Raw genomic sequence first — 17,697 nt, 5'->3', positions numbered from 1 at the left:
TTCTCCATCTTCAAAAAATTAAAGTTAGGGTAGCTTCCATTTTTCCTTTGTATTTTATCTACAAGTACTGATCAGGCCTTGAGCCAGGAAAATTTCAACCAAATATAGGAAAAAGTACTCGAGACAATTTGAACATGGATTGAAACTAGGTATATTACAGACTTTTTACTTTTCTCTATATCTAACATTATTTTTAATTAGGAATCTACAAAGTAAAAAATAACAATTTCCAGTAGGTGAAAAAAACATTTACAGTATGCAAATATCAAATCAGATCTCTTGTGATCATATCATAAAATTTGTTTCGTAGAAATGCTGAAATTTCCCTCTTGATCGTAATCTCCCAAAAACCTACGTTGTTATATACAAGAGAAATTACTTGCAAACAGTTACAAAATTAGTTTTCTAAACATCCTTGCAAAAAAAATAAAGGACCATCGGAATCAACCGCACTATTTAAATCTTGGATCATAACTGTCTTTTTCTTTTTGCTAAGCGTGAATGAATAACATTCTTTGGCAGTGAAGTTAATGAATAATTCTGTTGCCTTAGTGATTAAAAATGCAGCCTCTTGACTGACGAGGGAGACTTCAGGATCCAGTTTCATGATTTGCTTCATTTTGGATAAAGGAAGCTGAGTTATTTTTTCCACTTTATCGGCAGCTTTCATGGGTGCATCAGCTTCTGAATTTGGACCTACATCGTTACCTTCTGTGTTCAAGTCTGCAGAGTCCTGTACTTGCATTTCACTGTCATTTTCTTGAGGAGACTCAGGTTCTTCATCATCAATTGCCACAGGATCCTCATCTAGCGCCGAGGGATCCTCAGTTTCTGGTGGTGTGTCAGGAGCATCTATGTCTGGTTCATAATCATAATCCATTTTGACAACAGATGGTTTTGTGATGAGAATTAAAGGTGGGCGGCTATTCAAGGATCAGGAGTTTCCTACGCTACATCAGGAAACTCGCTGGTTGGAAATAAAGTGCTTGATCAGGAATGGAATTTCAATTTCTGACACTAAAGTCTTAGGCCACCTCACTCCTCGAAAAGTTTAGAACGAATAAGCGCAAAGTGAAGGCAAATGACACATCAAGAGAAAAACTATGAGTACTAATGTTGTGCACAAAGAAATTAACAGAAATATCACTTGAAAACAAAGCAAAAATCTCACGTGATAAGGATTGTATTGACACGATTTTAGTTATGGTTATGTTGTTATTCGTGATCAAATTTGGCGGGAATCAATTGACCTATTGAAGTGAGAAAAAAAACAAAACAAATTTTTACGCATATTTTTACGCGCAGAGTGTTATCAGTGTTTTTTCGTGAATTTTTGTTTGGAGCTACCAAATTTTTCCTAAAAATCTCTACTCTGATGGTCGGTTCGTTTGAAATTCGTGACGTTCGTGACCCAATCGTCACCATTTCTGCCTTCGCATGAGAATCGGAAACATTGCAATCCTCCCTCTCTTTTCCCAATCCTCTGTCCCGAGCTTTCGCATGACGTCTTATCAACGGGAATCGAGCATCGGGTACACACATTCACACTTCACACACAGCAATCCGCAGTTTTTTTGTCTCCAACTTGACGAGTTCACGCCTTTATCATTTTATCACTAGTTCGCTCGTCGTATGACATTAATTACTCTAGGGAAGCAACAATCTGCCGCCGTTTACGTATGTTCATCCGCGAGTGTCTTGAATGAGAAAACGTGTCGAAATTTTGCCATATTTACGTAGTCGCAGAAGGTTATTTTAATTGGCCTCCTTAAATGAAGCTGTGAAACGTGCTAGTGTTTTACCAAAATTCCGCACGCGACCACCCTTATTCTCTGAATTAACTCCTGGCAACTGTACCCTCGGTGAGTTCTTTTGTTTTCATCCCTTTGTCACTCCTAGTTTAGCCACAGGTCAAGATTATTCTATTCTGCTAAGTATGTACGGTCAGTTATTTCTTACCATATGAATCCCATGAGAAATACATGAATTTCCCAAGCCTCATGCCAGGTCACTCACATGACTCATGGGAAGATCTGTTCATCATTGGCTTTCCAAGATTTGGCAGGTCAGTCCCTAGTTCTATGAAATCTAGACCTTATCGTTCAGGTGAAGCTTGCTTATCGTACATCATTGCGAACATTGTTAGACATAACCATCAAAAGAACTTACCCAACATGCCAGCATTGTCTGATGTTTGCACCATTGAGTACATAGAGTCGTAATGTAAAAGGGAGAGCTGGCGTCATGTTCTGGTCGATGAGTTCCGAGCTTGGAGTGCGCTGAGCTTTGGTCACTTTTTCTATACATGTTCGATCCTAATTGGCGGAGTGGAATATGTAGTATTTCATATCTTCTTTGTTTACATTGGATGGCCGAGTTGACGTGTATCGAAAAAGTGACCTGGTGTGACACAGGAGTCTCGGAAATCGGGTCCTGGGAAATACTTAAAAGTGGCTTCAGCTCTACCACTTTCATTACGACTCTCTGTGCTCTACGGTTTGCACCAACTTACAATGTGCATGATCTACCTTTTATCTCACTTAAAATATTGCGTGATCCATGAAGTGTCTGTAATGTGATCCCTGATCAGATACAACTTGCTCAAAGCCACGGGGAGGGAACTGTGCCTAGATAAGCTATTGATACTCGCGGTCATGACCTAATACCCTTTCCACTAAAAAAAATGACCTGTAAACTCCCCTCCAGCTCGGAGTTAATTCGTGTCTGACATATGAGCGGAACGGCATATTTCAAATCGCGGACCTGGTCTAATATAAGAGAGGAAAGGTTTAATTGACGCATTATCATGTCAAAATCATGAGTTTTATTGATGAAGTCATGAATCTTGTCTCCCAATTTGTTGCATGGCATTTAAGTAAATGGTTTGCATATCCGATTGATGTTCCTAAGTTGCCTTCCATGTCTCTCTCTCATGGTCCTGAAATATTGTTGGCGTAGGCTGTAACCACTGTGGTCTCTCAGGAAATCTAATCATGGTGTACGAGAGTTCTGTAAAGGGTGCAAAAAGGCCCTGTAATTGCGCATGGCATAAGGAAATCTTTGAGCAAACAAGGAAACTTTTCAGTGAGAACTTTTTTCAGTCCAAAGAGAGAGCAAAATAATGCTCTGATTTATAAAGCTTTTCAGTTCCTGGAGTGCTCTTAACCTTATTGTAGAGTGAGGACATTGTCCTAGAATGAGGAGATTTTGAGGTTGAGATTGCACCTAATTTTTGTCGTGAAGAACTTGCTGCATCTCTGAGTCTGTCAAAAGTTTAGCCAGAGATGATGAGCAAGTACTTAAATGCTCGTTTTGGAAGGCTGATGTAATCTATAGTACATTCATCGGGACTTTTCGATACTCAGCCGCTACATTTCCTTGAGTTAATATTAGTCAGTAGGAGAAACTTCGGTACTTGGGCTGCTCCGTAAATGCAACGCAGGCCCACTCTTAAAGAGCCATGGCACTTCGGAATCTGGGCTGCAACTCACCACCATTGTGATAGAAGTTCCTATGTTCCTTTTAAGTTTTTTTAAATCTGTTTTAAGTTTTATAATTTGTATTACTTATTCTTGTTTTTTGAGAGGAAAATTTTAATTAATATTTTTATAAAATAGTAGTTGGTTCTTTAGATGTATGCTGATTAGAAACATAAAAAAAAATTAACCTAACCTAACCTAACCTAACCTAACCTTACCTAACCTAACCTAACCAACCTAACCTAACCTAACCACCCGAGGTTACGTTACGCCACTCAGGCTTGTGGGGTAAGATCCTCTAAATCCCGTCATCCTAAAAAGAACAACGTCATCCTGAAAAGGATAACGTCATCCTAAAAAGGCTAACGACATCCTAAAAAGGATAACGTCATCCTAAAAAGGATAACGTCATCCTAAAAAGGATAACGTCATCCTAAAAAGGATAACGTCATCCTAAAAAGGATAACGTCATCCTAAAAAGGATAACGTCATCCTAAAAAGGATAACGTCATCCTAAAAAGGAGATAACGTAATCCTATGTTGAAAGTAGCATAAGCGTGAATTTGAATTTACCGCGAAAGAAAAAACGGACAGGAACGGTTGACTTTGCCGCGAAAGGAACGAATTGAATCAGCCCAGGTACCGAAGTGTCTCGGAGGAGGGGTCAACGGGTCTGGAGAGAAAGAGTCATTGACGTATAATACAATCTAGACCGCGCATTACGAAATTCAAGCGAGACGATAGGCAACCCAGCAACACACAGCAAGTGTACCGGCGAGACAATGGTGGAATTCGTGAAATGCCAATCTTGCCAGTGCCGTTGCCTGATACGGGTACACTTAGCTCGTATATTCGGCGTATCAACTAGGCTGAAGGCGCGTCTTTACCCCCCTAGCTGTCTTACCTTCCCCGCCTAAAGTCGGGGCCAATGCGCGGTCTAGATTGTATTATACGTCAATGGAAAGAGTGGAGTGGCTGCGAGGAGCAGCCCATGTACCGAAGTACACCCAGTCAGTAGCCTCTGCATAGAGCCAGTGACGATGTCAGCGATTTCCACCCACAGTTTTTTTTTCTGAAAACTGAGAAGTGATGCATTTACCCACTCTTTTTAATTACCCAAAAGAAGTTGCCACTGGAGCACTCCTCCATTTCAATCAAAATCATTCAATGTCTCAAAATTATTTACCTGCCCAATCATTATTATTATTTTTATTTGTGCGGGGGGGGGGGGGGGATCTCTGGAAAATTATTTCGGTGGAATTAAGTTACAGCGTAAGAGATACAAGCATAGCATCCTTAATGGTCAATCTCGAATACGACGGACACCGTCCTTTCATTTTAACTCTGGGATGCAACTATTCGGGCTCCATGGAAGTCCGTGTTGCATACGCACCGGAGTGAAGGCATTTTGACTGTCTAGGTACTCATCACATCACTCGTGCCTTGGCGGCAACGCCAACGGCGGGCTTTCCTGCGAGGATCCAAAGTGACAGAGCGCTTTCAACTCTTCGTTTATAATACTTCAAAGATATCTTCTAGGCACAAATAGTTGCATACAGGCGAAGGATGTGGGTATTTAGGTGTAGTGATTCAGTTTTGATCGCGAAATTATCTCCATGTGCTGAGCATGATTTGTAGTGAAACTTTCCATACCTATTTCCGACTAGAACTGCAAATTTTGATGTTAATTTCGTCACATTATAAACTGTATTGCATGGGTGTTTCTTGAATCAAACTTTACGAGAAAATCAATGAAACCACTTCTAAAACCTCGATGCTCTTTACAACATTTCGTTCGACTCTTCTTATTGACTCGCTCCTCTGACGATGAGTGCCGCTGCCGCTGGTGAGGCGGTTGGTGTCTGAAGTCAAAACGCCTGTACATCTGTGTGTATGCTACACGGACATCCATAGAGTCAAAATAGTTGCATCCAGGCCGCCAGGCGTTACAACGACATTTTTTAGTATCCGCCGCGTTGCATTCGATTGCCACGAAAGCTTTGATTGTCTCACCCTAATTTAATTCCAGCGTTGCCATTTTTGCCGATGAAGTAAAGCATCGCTTATTTTTATCGCGACCTTGTCAATTCTCCGAAAAATGCATTATTTAAATGTATTCCAGCTTTGCCGGCCCCCGAAATCGCAAAAAATTAGGTAGGCATCTGAGCAAGATACGCAGAGTTTCCTTTTACGTACTTTAATGAGTCGTCCTTCGTTTGGATTTTTGGATTTTTTTTTCCTTCTGGAAAAACTAATTTTGACGTCTAAGCTCGAAATTTTCAAAGAGCAGTCCTGATGAATCCCATGGAATTCGGAATAGTAACGATGACCATTCGTCTTTTGACATAATGAATTGCGTCAGGTAGTCTGTAACATCACAAGTCCACGCGTATATGATTTTCTAGGTGCATTTGCGATACTCGCACAATAAAGTCTGGTGAATATATCGGTTAAAATTTATCGTGTTCTGCTCTTCCTCTCCTAAAATGTAAGGAGCCTGCGCCTAGGAACATTCTAAGAGACTACACGATAAAAGCACAATGCAGCAATTTTGCTACAATTTTCCTGTTTTCCTGCTCTTCTTATTATAATATTGTAACATAGGTACTTCAGAAGTTTATCGCAATTTTGTTTGGCCAATTCGTTATCCATCCACAAGGAGATACTGCATTGTGCACTTTAGTAATTTACTGGGGAAATCTTAAACAAAATGTTAAAATTAACTTAAGAAGCCAACTTTTCAGCCTTTAACAGTAAGTTCACGAGTCTTCTCTGCAAAGCCATTTGACTTTTTAATCCTGACCTTTGTTTCCTCCAGTCAGCCCAAGAGGTGTCTTGTTGCAGTTAAATATTAAAGGAGATATTTTTGCCTTGCAGAGGGGGGGGTGGGGTTGTCAAAATTTCAAAAGATCCACCTCAATCTGTTTAAATTGATCAAAATTGCATAGGGGAAGGTCAAAATTTCAAAACATCCATCATCATCTATTTGAATTGATAACAATCGTGTTCAAATACGGCAAGGAGTGAATATCAGATTTGTTCGAGTGTTCATCGTAATTTTGGGGTAGTTTTATCGGTGAAGCTACACAAGACCGCTTTTACAGCGCTCTCTGGATTCCCAGGATAAATTCCTAGATTTTTCTTCTGTGTTAGCAGGATATTCGGTAAAAATTTCAAGGTATAAAGTTGTCTTTTCTCGCCCCGAAAAATAAAATAGCAGCGGACATTTTGGAACACCGCAATGGAGGCACGTGGTTTCGCACATAGACATGGATATTCAGACTTTCAAATTATATGTATCTCTCGTGTGAAACAGACCACTTCCTGCCCCTGAGGATCTTCATAAAAAGTTTTTTTGAAATCCTAGTAGGGGAGAGTACTGCCTTGTCAAGGAAGAACGCCGTATGAGCCTTCAGACTTTGCCAAGTTTCCTTCGATAAAAACCGAATTTACTGGGATAATTGTGAATATTTTTTTCCAAAATTTTCAGACTATTTTGTACACAATTTAATCTGAAATAGCTGAAGATTTCAAAGAAAAATGTGCGTAAATGTCGTCAAAAATCCATGTTTTATCAAGGGAAATTTGGCAACTCTCGAATGTTCATACGGCGTTCTTCCTTGGCACGGCAGAGTACTCTGCGGACTCTGCCGTGCCAAGGAAGAACGCCGTATAAACATTCGAGAGTTGCCAAATTTCCCTCGATATGGCATGTATTCTCGACGACATTCATGCATGTTTTTCCTTAAGATTTTCAGATATCTTAGATTTAATTGTGCAAGAAATTTTTTGAAAATTTTTGGAGGAAAACCTTCACAATTTCCCCCGCAAATTCGGTGTTTATCGAAGGAAATTTGGCAACGTCTGATGGCTCACACGGCGTTCTTCCCTCGCACGGCAGCGACTGCGTTTGCGTTTTTGTCTCCAGTATTTTGCGAGAACTCGCGTGGGTCCGGCTACTAAATCGGGACTAAAATCAGTGACGACTGGGGCGGTGATTGTTGAGCGACCGTCCACTTGGTATGCAATTAGAATGACAACTACAGGACAAACGCCGCCACTGCAAAGCGCCGCGCCGTGCGACTACTTCACGTGCCGTTCACCTCAAGCCACGCTCCCACAAGGAATGCCACACGCCAATGGAGATGTTGCATGTGTGAGGAATTTGCAATTTGACTGTTGATTCTCATGTAAAAGTTCGCGAGAAACACGGTAGTGCCACTGGTTTTCTCTGAAATCATCTCCCAAGCTCAGAAAAAGCTCTCAAAGTGAGGCCAAAATGGTGGGGATATCCCACCCTACCCTGAGAGTCCACTTCTACATTAAAACAAACTCTCCATGCAAAGATAGGGAGCAAATTCAGGAGCAATGACAAGGCTGCCACTTTATTTTGGGACTCCAAAACTGAAAACACGGCAACCCTGCTAATGTATTGGCTCCCTATCTTTGCATGGAGATTTTGTTTTGATGTAGAGGTGGACTCTCAGGGTAGGGTGGGATATCCCCTCCATTTTGGCCTCACTTTGAGAGCTTTTTTTGAGCTTGGGAGATGATTTCAGAGAAAACCGGTGGCACCATCGTGTTTCTCGCGAACTTTTACATAAGAACCAATGGTCAAATCGCAAATCCCTCACACATGCAACATCTCCATTCCCGCGCCAAATCACTGTCACACGGTCGACACCGTGTCGCGCACTTCCTGTGGAACCGTGGCTTAAGAATATGAGCGTTCGCCGCGCTGCGTGTTCACTTAAGTGTCGCCCCTCTCGCTCTCGATAAGTCATTTTTGCCTCGATCCACTCATCGGCCGCTGGATGAAGAACTGCAAGCCATAACATTGCCCTGCTAAGTAAAAACGCCGCATGCGCATTCGAATGTTGCCAAATTTCCTTTCAGACATTTATTACTTTTTTAAGAAAGTTTTGCATTTTTTCTTTGAAATTTTCGGACTTCGTAACTCAAATTACGACCGAAATCCTCGGAAAAATTGGAAGAGAAATATCCACAAATTTCCCGGAAAATTCGTTATTGTCGAAGGGAAGTTGGCAACGCTTGATTGCTCATACGGCGTTCTTCCTCAGCATGGCAGAACAGTGCCTTGAGTTCTGCCGTGCTAAGGAAAAACGCCTTATGAACATTCGACAGTTGCCTAATGGCCCCGGATAAGACATGTATTTTGGAGAAAAATCACGCGTATTTTTCCTCGGAACTTTCAGACGTTTCAGATAAAATTGCGAACAAAAATGTCTGAAAAAATTGAAGACAAATATTCACAATTTTTCTAAAAAATCAAGTTTTTATTGACGGAAATATGGCAACGTCTGAGGGCTCATACGGCGTTTTTCCTTAGTACGGCAGAGTTGCACACTGCACTATGTACACGACTCTAATCAGGGAGCCTTTGAAGGAGGTCGGTGAAGAGGGGGGAGGGGGGGGGCGCGTTTCTGTAGACGTTTCGTCACGATGCCCCTAATATATTTCTGCTCTCGAACGATGGTTACTTCTTCGTCATCATCGGAGACAAATTCACGACTTTGTCGCACAGATTTAAGACGTCATGTTGTTTTTATTTTTCTCTCCTAAAATTTAAACGCGAGAGAGCACTAGATAAAGTGAAATTCAGCTAATCGTAAGCTACTCTTTTCAAATCCGTCCAATTATGCCGCGTGAACAAATTCTGGGAACATCAGTGCAGTTCAAAGCACCTATACTGCCGTGCTAAGGAAAAACATCGTATGAACATTCGAGAGTTGCCAAATTTCCCGGAATAGAGTAAACATTTTAAAGTAAAACTGTGCATTTATGAACTTGAAATTTTCAGATATTTTAGATTGAATTAGGAACAAAAGTGTCTAAAAAATTGGAAGAAAAATACTCGGAATTTTCCCGGGGAATGTATGTATGTATAAGCCGCTTTTACGGCGCGCTAGGGCACTCTGCGACGCCTACTCTCCACAGGAATCCTCCTCTTCCTGCTCCCCCACAAAACGCTGGAACTAAGCGTTACCAGATACGCAAAAGGAGGTCTCGGAGCTTATATGTATGATTGCGAACAAAATTATCTGAAAAATTGGGAGGAAAATACTCATAAATTTACCAGGAATTTCGCGTTTTATCGAAGGGAATTTGGCAACGCCTGAAGATTCATACGGCGTTTTTCCTTAGCATGGCGGTGCACGGAACGCAGCTCTGTGATAGTTTTTGACCGTTCGGATAGAATTCGCTGTCTCAAGCGGAGTGGTCAATGTGCGCAAAAGACGCTTGCAGTTCACGCGCATTGAAATCTGTTGAATTATTCAAGCCTCTCCTAAATCCATTCATAATATCGGTCGTGTGCTTCTTAATTCGTTTTCTGTAGCCTTATGACATCAAATTATTCTTCCTCCTAGATGTATGTTCTTAATTAGGTCTTGAGCCATGCGGATTGCCGAATGTCTCCGAAGATAATCCTGCGAAAATGCACAGGCAGTCAATGGATGACCAAGTAGTCGCCTGCGAAAAGTCGATTAGGCTTAATCATTGCTGTTTTGTGTCAATAATGGAGATGTTGCATGTGCGAGGACTTTGCGATTTGACTGTTGATTCTTATGTAAAAGTTCGCGAGAAACACGATGGTGCCACTGGTTGTCTCTGAAATCGTCTCCCAAGCTCAAAAAAGCTCTCAAAGTGAAGCCAAAATGGAGGGGATATCCCACCCTACCCTGAGAGTCCACGTCTACATCAAGACAAACTCTCCATGCAAAGATAGGGAGCAAATACATTAGCAGGGTTGCCGTGTTTTCAGTTTTGGAGTCCCCAAATGAAATGGCAGCCCTGTCAATGTATTTGCTCCCTATCTTTGCATGGAGAGTTTGTCTTGATGTAGAGGTGGACTTTCAGGGTAGCGTGGGATATCCTTACATTTTGGCCTCAACTTGAGAGCTTTTTTTGAGCTTGGGAGTTGATTTCAGAGAAAACCAGTGGCACCATCGTGTTTCTCGCAAACTTTTACATAAGAATCAACAGTCAAATCGCAAATTCCTCACACATGCAACATCTCCATTGCGTTGTGCAGGGTTATCGGCGGTCCGGAACACCTGGAAAGTCAGGAATGAGCGGCGATCTGGATTAAATCAGGGAAAGTCGGTGAATCGATCGAAAAAATCAGGGCATTTTGCGAGCAGCGCGTCGGCTCAGCAACAGTGGCGGGGCGTGATTGATCGATTATCGATATTTCCCCATTTGAAGCTATGGTAAAGAATCGATTATTAAGGTGTTCGTTGCGAACATCCTGTTTATAGATCCTTTTCTCTAGGTTTAAATGGTAGATCAATCGATATGTCGCAAAGCACACCACGCCACTCCTCTAAATCTTTAGCCGGTACCATCTAAGAAAGGGCAACTAACTTCTGAATGCTTTTTTTCCATAATTGGAATCTTTAGAAGTGGAAATTTCGTCTGTATTTCAGCAAGAGTCAGCTCAATTAAAAGGACAAAATCTAAGCGGAAGTTTTTTCTTGAAAGTCAGGGAATTTGGAAATTTTGAACTAAGGGAATGGTAAAATAAGTCGGGGAATTGTAAAATGAAGATATTGCGGTCGTTCTGTTCGCGTTAGGCACTATTCGAACGAAAAAGTTTACTATGCGGGCTAGGTATTCGCTACGCACGGCCAGAGGGCACGAACTCCTTTTAGTTCAGACTTACACTGCACTTACATAGCTAGCTTTTTTTCAGTTCTGAGGAAGCTGAAGTCCTACGGTAAATAATCAAAGCATCTTAGACGAGTTCATGCGAAATACGTCGACTTTATCGTTAATTTTACGAAGACTCAACGCTGTTCAAATATGCGATCGAAAGCAGACTGAATACCTTTAAAACTCGGCCGATTTCTCGAATCGGTATCACAGAAATGTTCATCCGTCTCGTATACAGGTAGCTTTTTAGTGGTTCAAAAATATTCGGCATACTTTTTGGCAAGCAGATGAATGCTCAAATTGCCAAATTAATAATACATAGGGTTGCTACAGTCAGGGAAAACCGGGAATTGTCAGGGAATTTTAAAAAGTCAGGGAAAATTGGTTAAATTACCTTTATTTGCTTTCTAGAATGGGTTTGAGATTTTTAACATGAAATTTTGCCTGAAAACTATTTTCAATTATGTCTTCTTAACCATCCGTCACATCTATAATTTTTTACGTATTACTAGTATCAGGGTTGCCACAGAATTTAGAAAATGAAATTCCCTGCCATTTTCCTGATTTCCATAACACATTTTGGTGAAATTCCCCAAGCGCTTTAACTTCAAAAATCTTCAATTGTCAGGGTATTTCACCACAATGTGTCAGGGAAATCAGGAAAATGTCAGTTGTCAGGTCAAATGTCAGTCTTTCTGATCGCCAGTCCTCGCTGGTTGTCTGTAATGAATGTAATCAAACCCTCGATTTGAAGGCGCATTTTACTACAATTTTGGCCTAACCTCCCCCATACGTAGCATGATTTTCCATGTACAATTTAATCAAGGATAAAAATTAGAGGGCCAACTTGTGTTACTGGGTCAATGGGCCATTCATACTACCAGATATAAACATGTCTTATCTCTCTATTCATTGTCTTCGGTCTTTCCTAAGATGATTAAAGGTATCCAAGAATAGAAAGTGAAGGTTACTCAAAACGCACGAATTGATGAAATTGTCATGGCTGATTGACACGACTTCTTGTATCTTTTATTAGTTTTGGACAGACTTGGCCTTATCGCGTATCCAATTAAAGAACGTCCAATCGTCGTCTGCCATTTTTTATATAATCCCAAAGCCCAGAGAAACAAAATATTAAAGTCGTAAATACTCGATATTTATGCGTTTATTCGCGCTAATGCAGTTCCTGCTTCTGTATCTCCTTGATTATGGTCTGCTCTGCGACAGATTACAGATATTAGACAAAATTTCGCCGTGTTTTGTTTCACATTCCTATCCCAGACCAAACCAACCTGTCAATAGATATTTATTATTTTTAAAATTTTGGTTGTTTCGCCGAATCAATATTCTAAAAAAATCCAATGAATTTCTTTTGTTTATATATTTTCGCGCGTCGAATTTATTATCATCTAGGTATAGGTATTTTTTTTATGAATGTTAGTTTCGAACACCCGCAGCCATATTTTATTTTCCTTTTTTTTGTCATCGCAGCTTTTCGTTCTGAGAAAAATCTTTTCCGTGGTTTTCATTTTGGAAAAATAGAAATCAGAAACTACTGCACAGAGGTCAGAGGTGGGATAGCTTTTCTTGAAAAATGAATTCCTAAAATGTATGTGTGAGACTCTCGTAGAAATGGTCAATAGGTGTATTTTTTCGGTCGGTAATTTCTTTGTTAGTTTTTTTTCCATAGAAAAAAAGGACAATTTTAGTAGTGTAAGTCATCATTTTTCCTTTTTACAGCAAAAAACTCTTTGAATAAAATTCGAGAATCTCCCCGCAGTAAGTAGACTGTTTACTTGTTTTTAAAAAATTGCGATTGAGAACGGCGTGAGAACAAAGAACGAACATAGGAGCTCGTGCATGCATGAAGTGCCTAACTTAGTTTTAAATCATCTCGACAGATTTATTTTGCCAATTCATATTGACTCCCACTCGTGAAAATACGCAAACAAGTACTTTTTACAGACTTCCCTTACATTTTCATTGAATCCAAAGCATTCTTGTCTCGAGGGAACTTGTCATCTCTAAGCTTACTATGACGAGCGTTGCGTCAGCCAGCTTCTCGCTCAAAGTTGGGTTATCTTCTCTCCAGTGCAAGATGTCAGAAGTGAAAGATAAATGCCTCTCTAGCTCGGTCAAACTCTTTCGTCTTAATCCCCCTGTTCAAAAATCCAGATTACCTCGACGATTTCGAGAATTTGCAGGTTTCCATTCGATGTCGAGGTCGTGAAATGCGGGTATCGTTGAATCGAAAAGCTCCTAGATGTAGAGCCGGTGTGCAAGTGCTACCAACAAGGTTTACCAAAGTGTAGCATGGAGTGTCCTCGAGAATTACGTCACAGAGTATAATGAAAAACGTGACGTGACCTTCACGTTGGGTTTGCTCTGAAGCGAATTTTCGCGATCGAATGTCATTCATCAAACGAATCGATCAGTGCTGAGTGATGCCGATGATCGGTGATGTCAGGAGCCAATCGGAGCTCGGATTTTTTTCCTAAATGAAATTAAGAAGAAAATAAGAAAACACGAAACACTAAAACACAGAAATTGCGAAAACACCAGACTTGAATTGACAAAACACAACAACAGAAAGAGATGACAGAACAAAAATTTTGGTGAGAGATGAAGTTTCTGACATCGATTGCATCAATTCGAAAATCGAATTCAAGTCCCGAGGTGAATTCGAAATTTCAAATTGATGGATTTCAACGGTCTCTGGTGAGACCAACGAAGAAGTCGAATATCATTGAAAAAAAATGCACAATCGTCGAATATCATTCAACGGTGAATGATATTCGATCGCGAAAATTCGCTTAGTGGCGTGGCGTGAATTGCGATGTATCGATTGTTATGCCGTTTAAACCTATGGAAAAGGATCGACAAACTGGGCGTTCGCAGCGAACACCTTAATAATCGATTTTTTACCATAGGTTCAAATGGGGAAACATCGATATATATCGAATCGCGCCACGCCACTGATTTGATGTTCGTTTCGATATCGTCGCTCTCGAGTTGAATTGCGAGATCTGTATTTAAAGTTTTTCAATTAATTTCGCCTCTTCTGTGTGTTTTCGTTTCTTAGTTTATGCCCTAGCCCTATTTTAAATTAATCGAGGGGAATCGGTTATGTAGCCGTATTAAATATCTCATCTTTGAATTCGAAATCAAGCTCAATAGAGAATTTGTCCGTGTCTGAAATTTGATGAATTATGTGTTTAAGTGGAAACTACTGAGTGAACTGAACACGAGGATACCCTTGGATCATGAATTGAACGATTATTGGAGAAGATATGACAAAATGATCTAATCTGCTAAAATGCGTGTGTTTAAATGGGAAATGCCGGTAGGTGACGTCATTACGCGGTGCATTCTCTCATTTTAAATCTATTTTTATACTATTTCCCATATCAGAAAAAAATTATAAAATATACTGTGAAATCAGCTCTTTGAGCACTTTCAGGTGAAGAAATAAAACATTTGCATGCAAATTCTCCATTATTTGCTCCACGCAGCGAAGTGCATTCAAGTGCAGTTTCGATATAAGTATCGAATGCGATGTTTTCTCTCTAAAAAAAACCACGCCTTTATTACGTTGAATTTCTGTGTTAAAATTGGTAAAGTGGGTGCTTTAGTCTCCTGACAACAGAATCGCGATCTCAAAATTGGAGGATAATGACGAGTAGCTGAAAAAATGGAACCAAGTGATGCGATATATCGCATGCCGTTCTGACACAAAATATGGCGTCCATCGATTCACCTTACCAGAAGAAAAATGTACGGAAAAGCAAAGAAAAAATTAGTGTATTTTCTTCGAAAAATACTCTAGAATACACTGTGAAGAAAGTACACAGTTCTTTTGATACACATTCGTCTCTAAAATGATAAGTCGGCACTCCCAGACTTTGTGAGGATCGTGCAAAAATTCCCTCATCCGTGCTCACACTTTTCCGTCGTTGATATAGTTTTTTTTTGAAGAATGAATGAATTTTGGCACACTTTAAGATCGCGGCTCGAAAAAAATATTTAATCATCGCCTCAATAATGAAGCGGATTAGTCAAAGAAAGGATGAATGGACAAGCTTTCAATTATCAAGAGCGTGCTTATGCCGAAACGGACGCGGCAACCGGAGAGACGAAACAATGAAATGCATCCGAAAGAAGTTCGTGCGCTTAGTTCGTATTTGGGTTTCAATCTGCCAGCATTGAATTTAATGCACCCGAGAAAATTGAAAAACCAAACCTCTAAACAAAAGAGTGATTATTCAACCAAGCTAAAAAAAATCCCCGTATGGACGTTCACTTGATTGTTGCCGAATTTATTCTCTTATGATATTTAGTTTTGAGAAAACGATAAAGCACAAAAACATAGCCCGAATATACGAATAAAGAGGAGATTTAATTAAAATATGGGTAAACAAGGCTAAAAAATGATTAAAACACTAAAAGGCTATGTCTATGTCTATGTGTCTATGTGTCACTATGTCTGCCTCGGATGTTCGGTACTGAATTCCAGTGGTTACGTGATAACGGCTGGGGTCAGGTCGCCACTCAATTTTTTACTTGTTTTTATGTGTTTATGCAGCTAAAAATGAGCTGGTAACAGCCCGAAACGTCCTGCCTCATAGTGTTTTAATCATTTTTTAGCCTTATTTATCCATATTTTAATTAAATCTCCTCTTTATTGTTTTGAGAAAAGCTATGAATATTTTTCTCTACTATTTCCGACATAGAAGGTTGAAATGCAAATGAATTTCCATGAATATATTAAAGAAAAATTTGCATTGCTATTCAAAGAAATGCGATTTTTATCAGGAGCCATTTGGCAATTTTTGGATTTTCGTATGGTGTTTCTCTTTAGCACGGCGGTATTATGACTGCATGTGCATCGTTGAATCCTGGACAGATATCGCCGCAAGAATTACCGAATGAGCGGATGTTCACTCACATTCTACCCAAAGTTACGAGTTGTTAACGAACGGCGTGGAACACTAAAAGTGTGAACAATTCAAGGAGTCGTTGAGGAATCTATCCGATAGCATTTTAAAATAACTTAGGCATGATACAAGCCAGGAAACAAAAATAACGAAACGATTTACCCGAATTCTTCCGAATTTTACTTTACTTTAAACAAATGTGAACTTTTAAAAGTTTTTTCAATTAAATGCACGTTTTCTCGAGCACGACACCGGTATTAATGTATAATGTATGCAAACAAATCTTCCTTAAATCAGTGTATCTCACTCAAATTGCCGTCCATGAATGTGCACGAACGACCATCATAATAAGTTTTTAATTTCACATAATCTAAAAATATTTGAAATGTGATTACAGAAAACAAGGCAAGAAAGTCACCAGCCATTCGGTAGTAACGAAAATGTGAAAGTAAAAAGAATATTCATGCATGGAAAAGTCGCGGTTCTTGTAGCTGCACAGTGCCGGGGTGCGATACATACACAAACCAACCTGTTGGCGCCTTCAACACCTGTTGATTCCCATCGCGTATGAAAAGAAGTATCTTTTCATTTTGAAGGGGTTTTATATGTCCGTATCTTTGTTAATGCGCTTGCGCTAGCGTTACTGACTGCTGATGAGTTTGTCGAGCTTCGTGCTCTTTTGTGTCTCACCGAAGTTACGTTAGTGGCGTGGCGTGCTTTGCGATATATCGATTGATCTACCTCTTAAATCTATGGAAAAGGATCGATTATTAGGGTGTTAGCAACGAACACCCTAATAATCGATATTTACCACAGCTTCAAATGGGGGAACATCGATAGATCGCAAAGCACGCCACGCCACTGAGTTACGTGTAACGATTACGCTTGCATGCGCGTTAGTAGTAGGATGAGAAATTTTCAGCGTGGCGTAATTAAGCAGTACTTGATTGCTTGTAACTCAAAATTACGATTTGTCACGCACGTATACCATTTCTTTTCCGAACTAAATTAGTCCTTTATGTAAGAGGATAGTCGCAATTTTCTTTTGAAATAATTATTCTTGTCATTTTTTTAATTGGCGATATCGATTAATTAACAAGTTTTCGCAAATACACAACAACGAATCGCATGAAAAGTCCGTTAACTGCCCCTAATTTCACACTTACCGCAAAATCTACAGGTTAACCCCTCTCTCACTGACCTCTCTCGTAGCTATTACGCACTTTTAGGGAGTAGAAAGTAGAATAAAAAAATCCCATCGTCTTATTGTTTCTCGACATGAAATGGATTGCATTTTGCAAAAAGGAACCAAAAGCATTCCAATGCTGCTAGGATTGTGCAACTTACATTTTTGGTAATACCATTACTGAAATCATGCCAAAAATTAAATTTACAAAGGTAATTTTTTTCATGAATTTATAGTTTATTGAGAGTAAAGATAAAACTTGCTTGGATGATTAGTTTATGTTTGCAAGGTAAATAAAGTTGCACAATCTTAGCAACATTGGAATGCTCCTGGTTCCTTTTTGCAAAATTCAATCCAAATGTGAGTAATAAAAAATCACATAGGAGTTAAGTGCAGGATGGGGAATTATTTACCACTACTGTTA

At 39.9% G+C, this 17,697-nt stretch overlaps 1 protein-coding gene across 1 annotated transcript; it reads right to left on the bottom strand.

The window, feature by feature from the left end:
• Positions 1-127: 127 nt before the first annotated feature.
• Positions 128-1,860, bottom strand: PolE4 (DNA polymerase epsilon subunit 4). The gene has a single exon (XM_019062253.2). It carries the CDS (start codon positions 878-880, stop codon positions 398-400), a length of 483 nt encoding a protein of 160 aa, XP_018917798.1. The 5' UTR covers positions 881-1,860; the 3' UTR covers positions 128-397.
• Positions 1,861-17,697: the final 15,837 nt, after the last annotated feature.

Source organism: Bemisia tabaci, chromosome 4, assembly GCF_918797505.1.
Source record: "Bemisia tabaci chromosome 4, PGI_BMITA_v3".
In the NCBI taxonomy this organism is placed as follows: domain Eukaryota; kingdom Metazoa; phylum Arthropoda; class Insecta; order Hemiptera; family Aleyrodidae; genus Bemisia; species Bemisia tabaci.
Note: the sequence above shows the minus strand (reverse complement) of the source record. Positions and strands in the feature narration are given on the sequence as shown.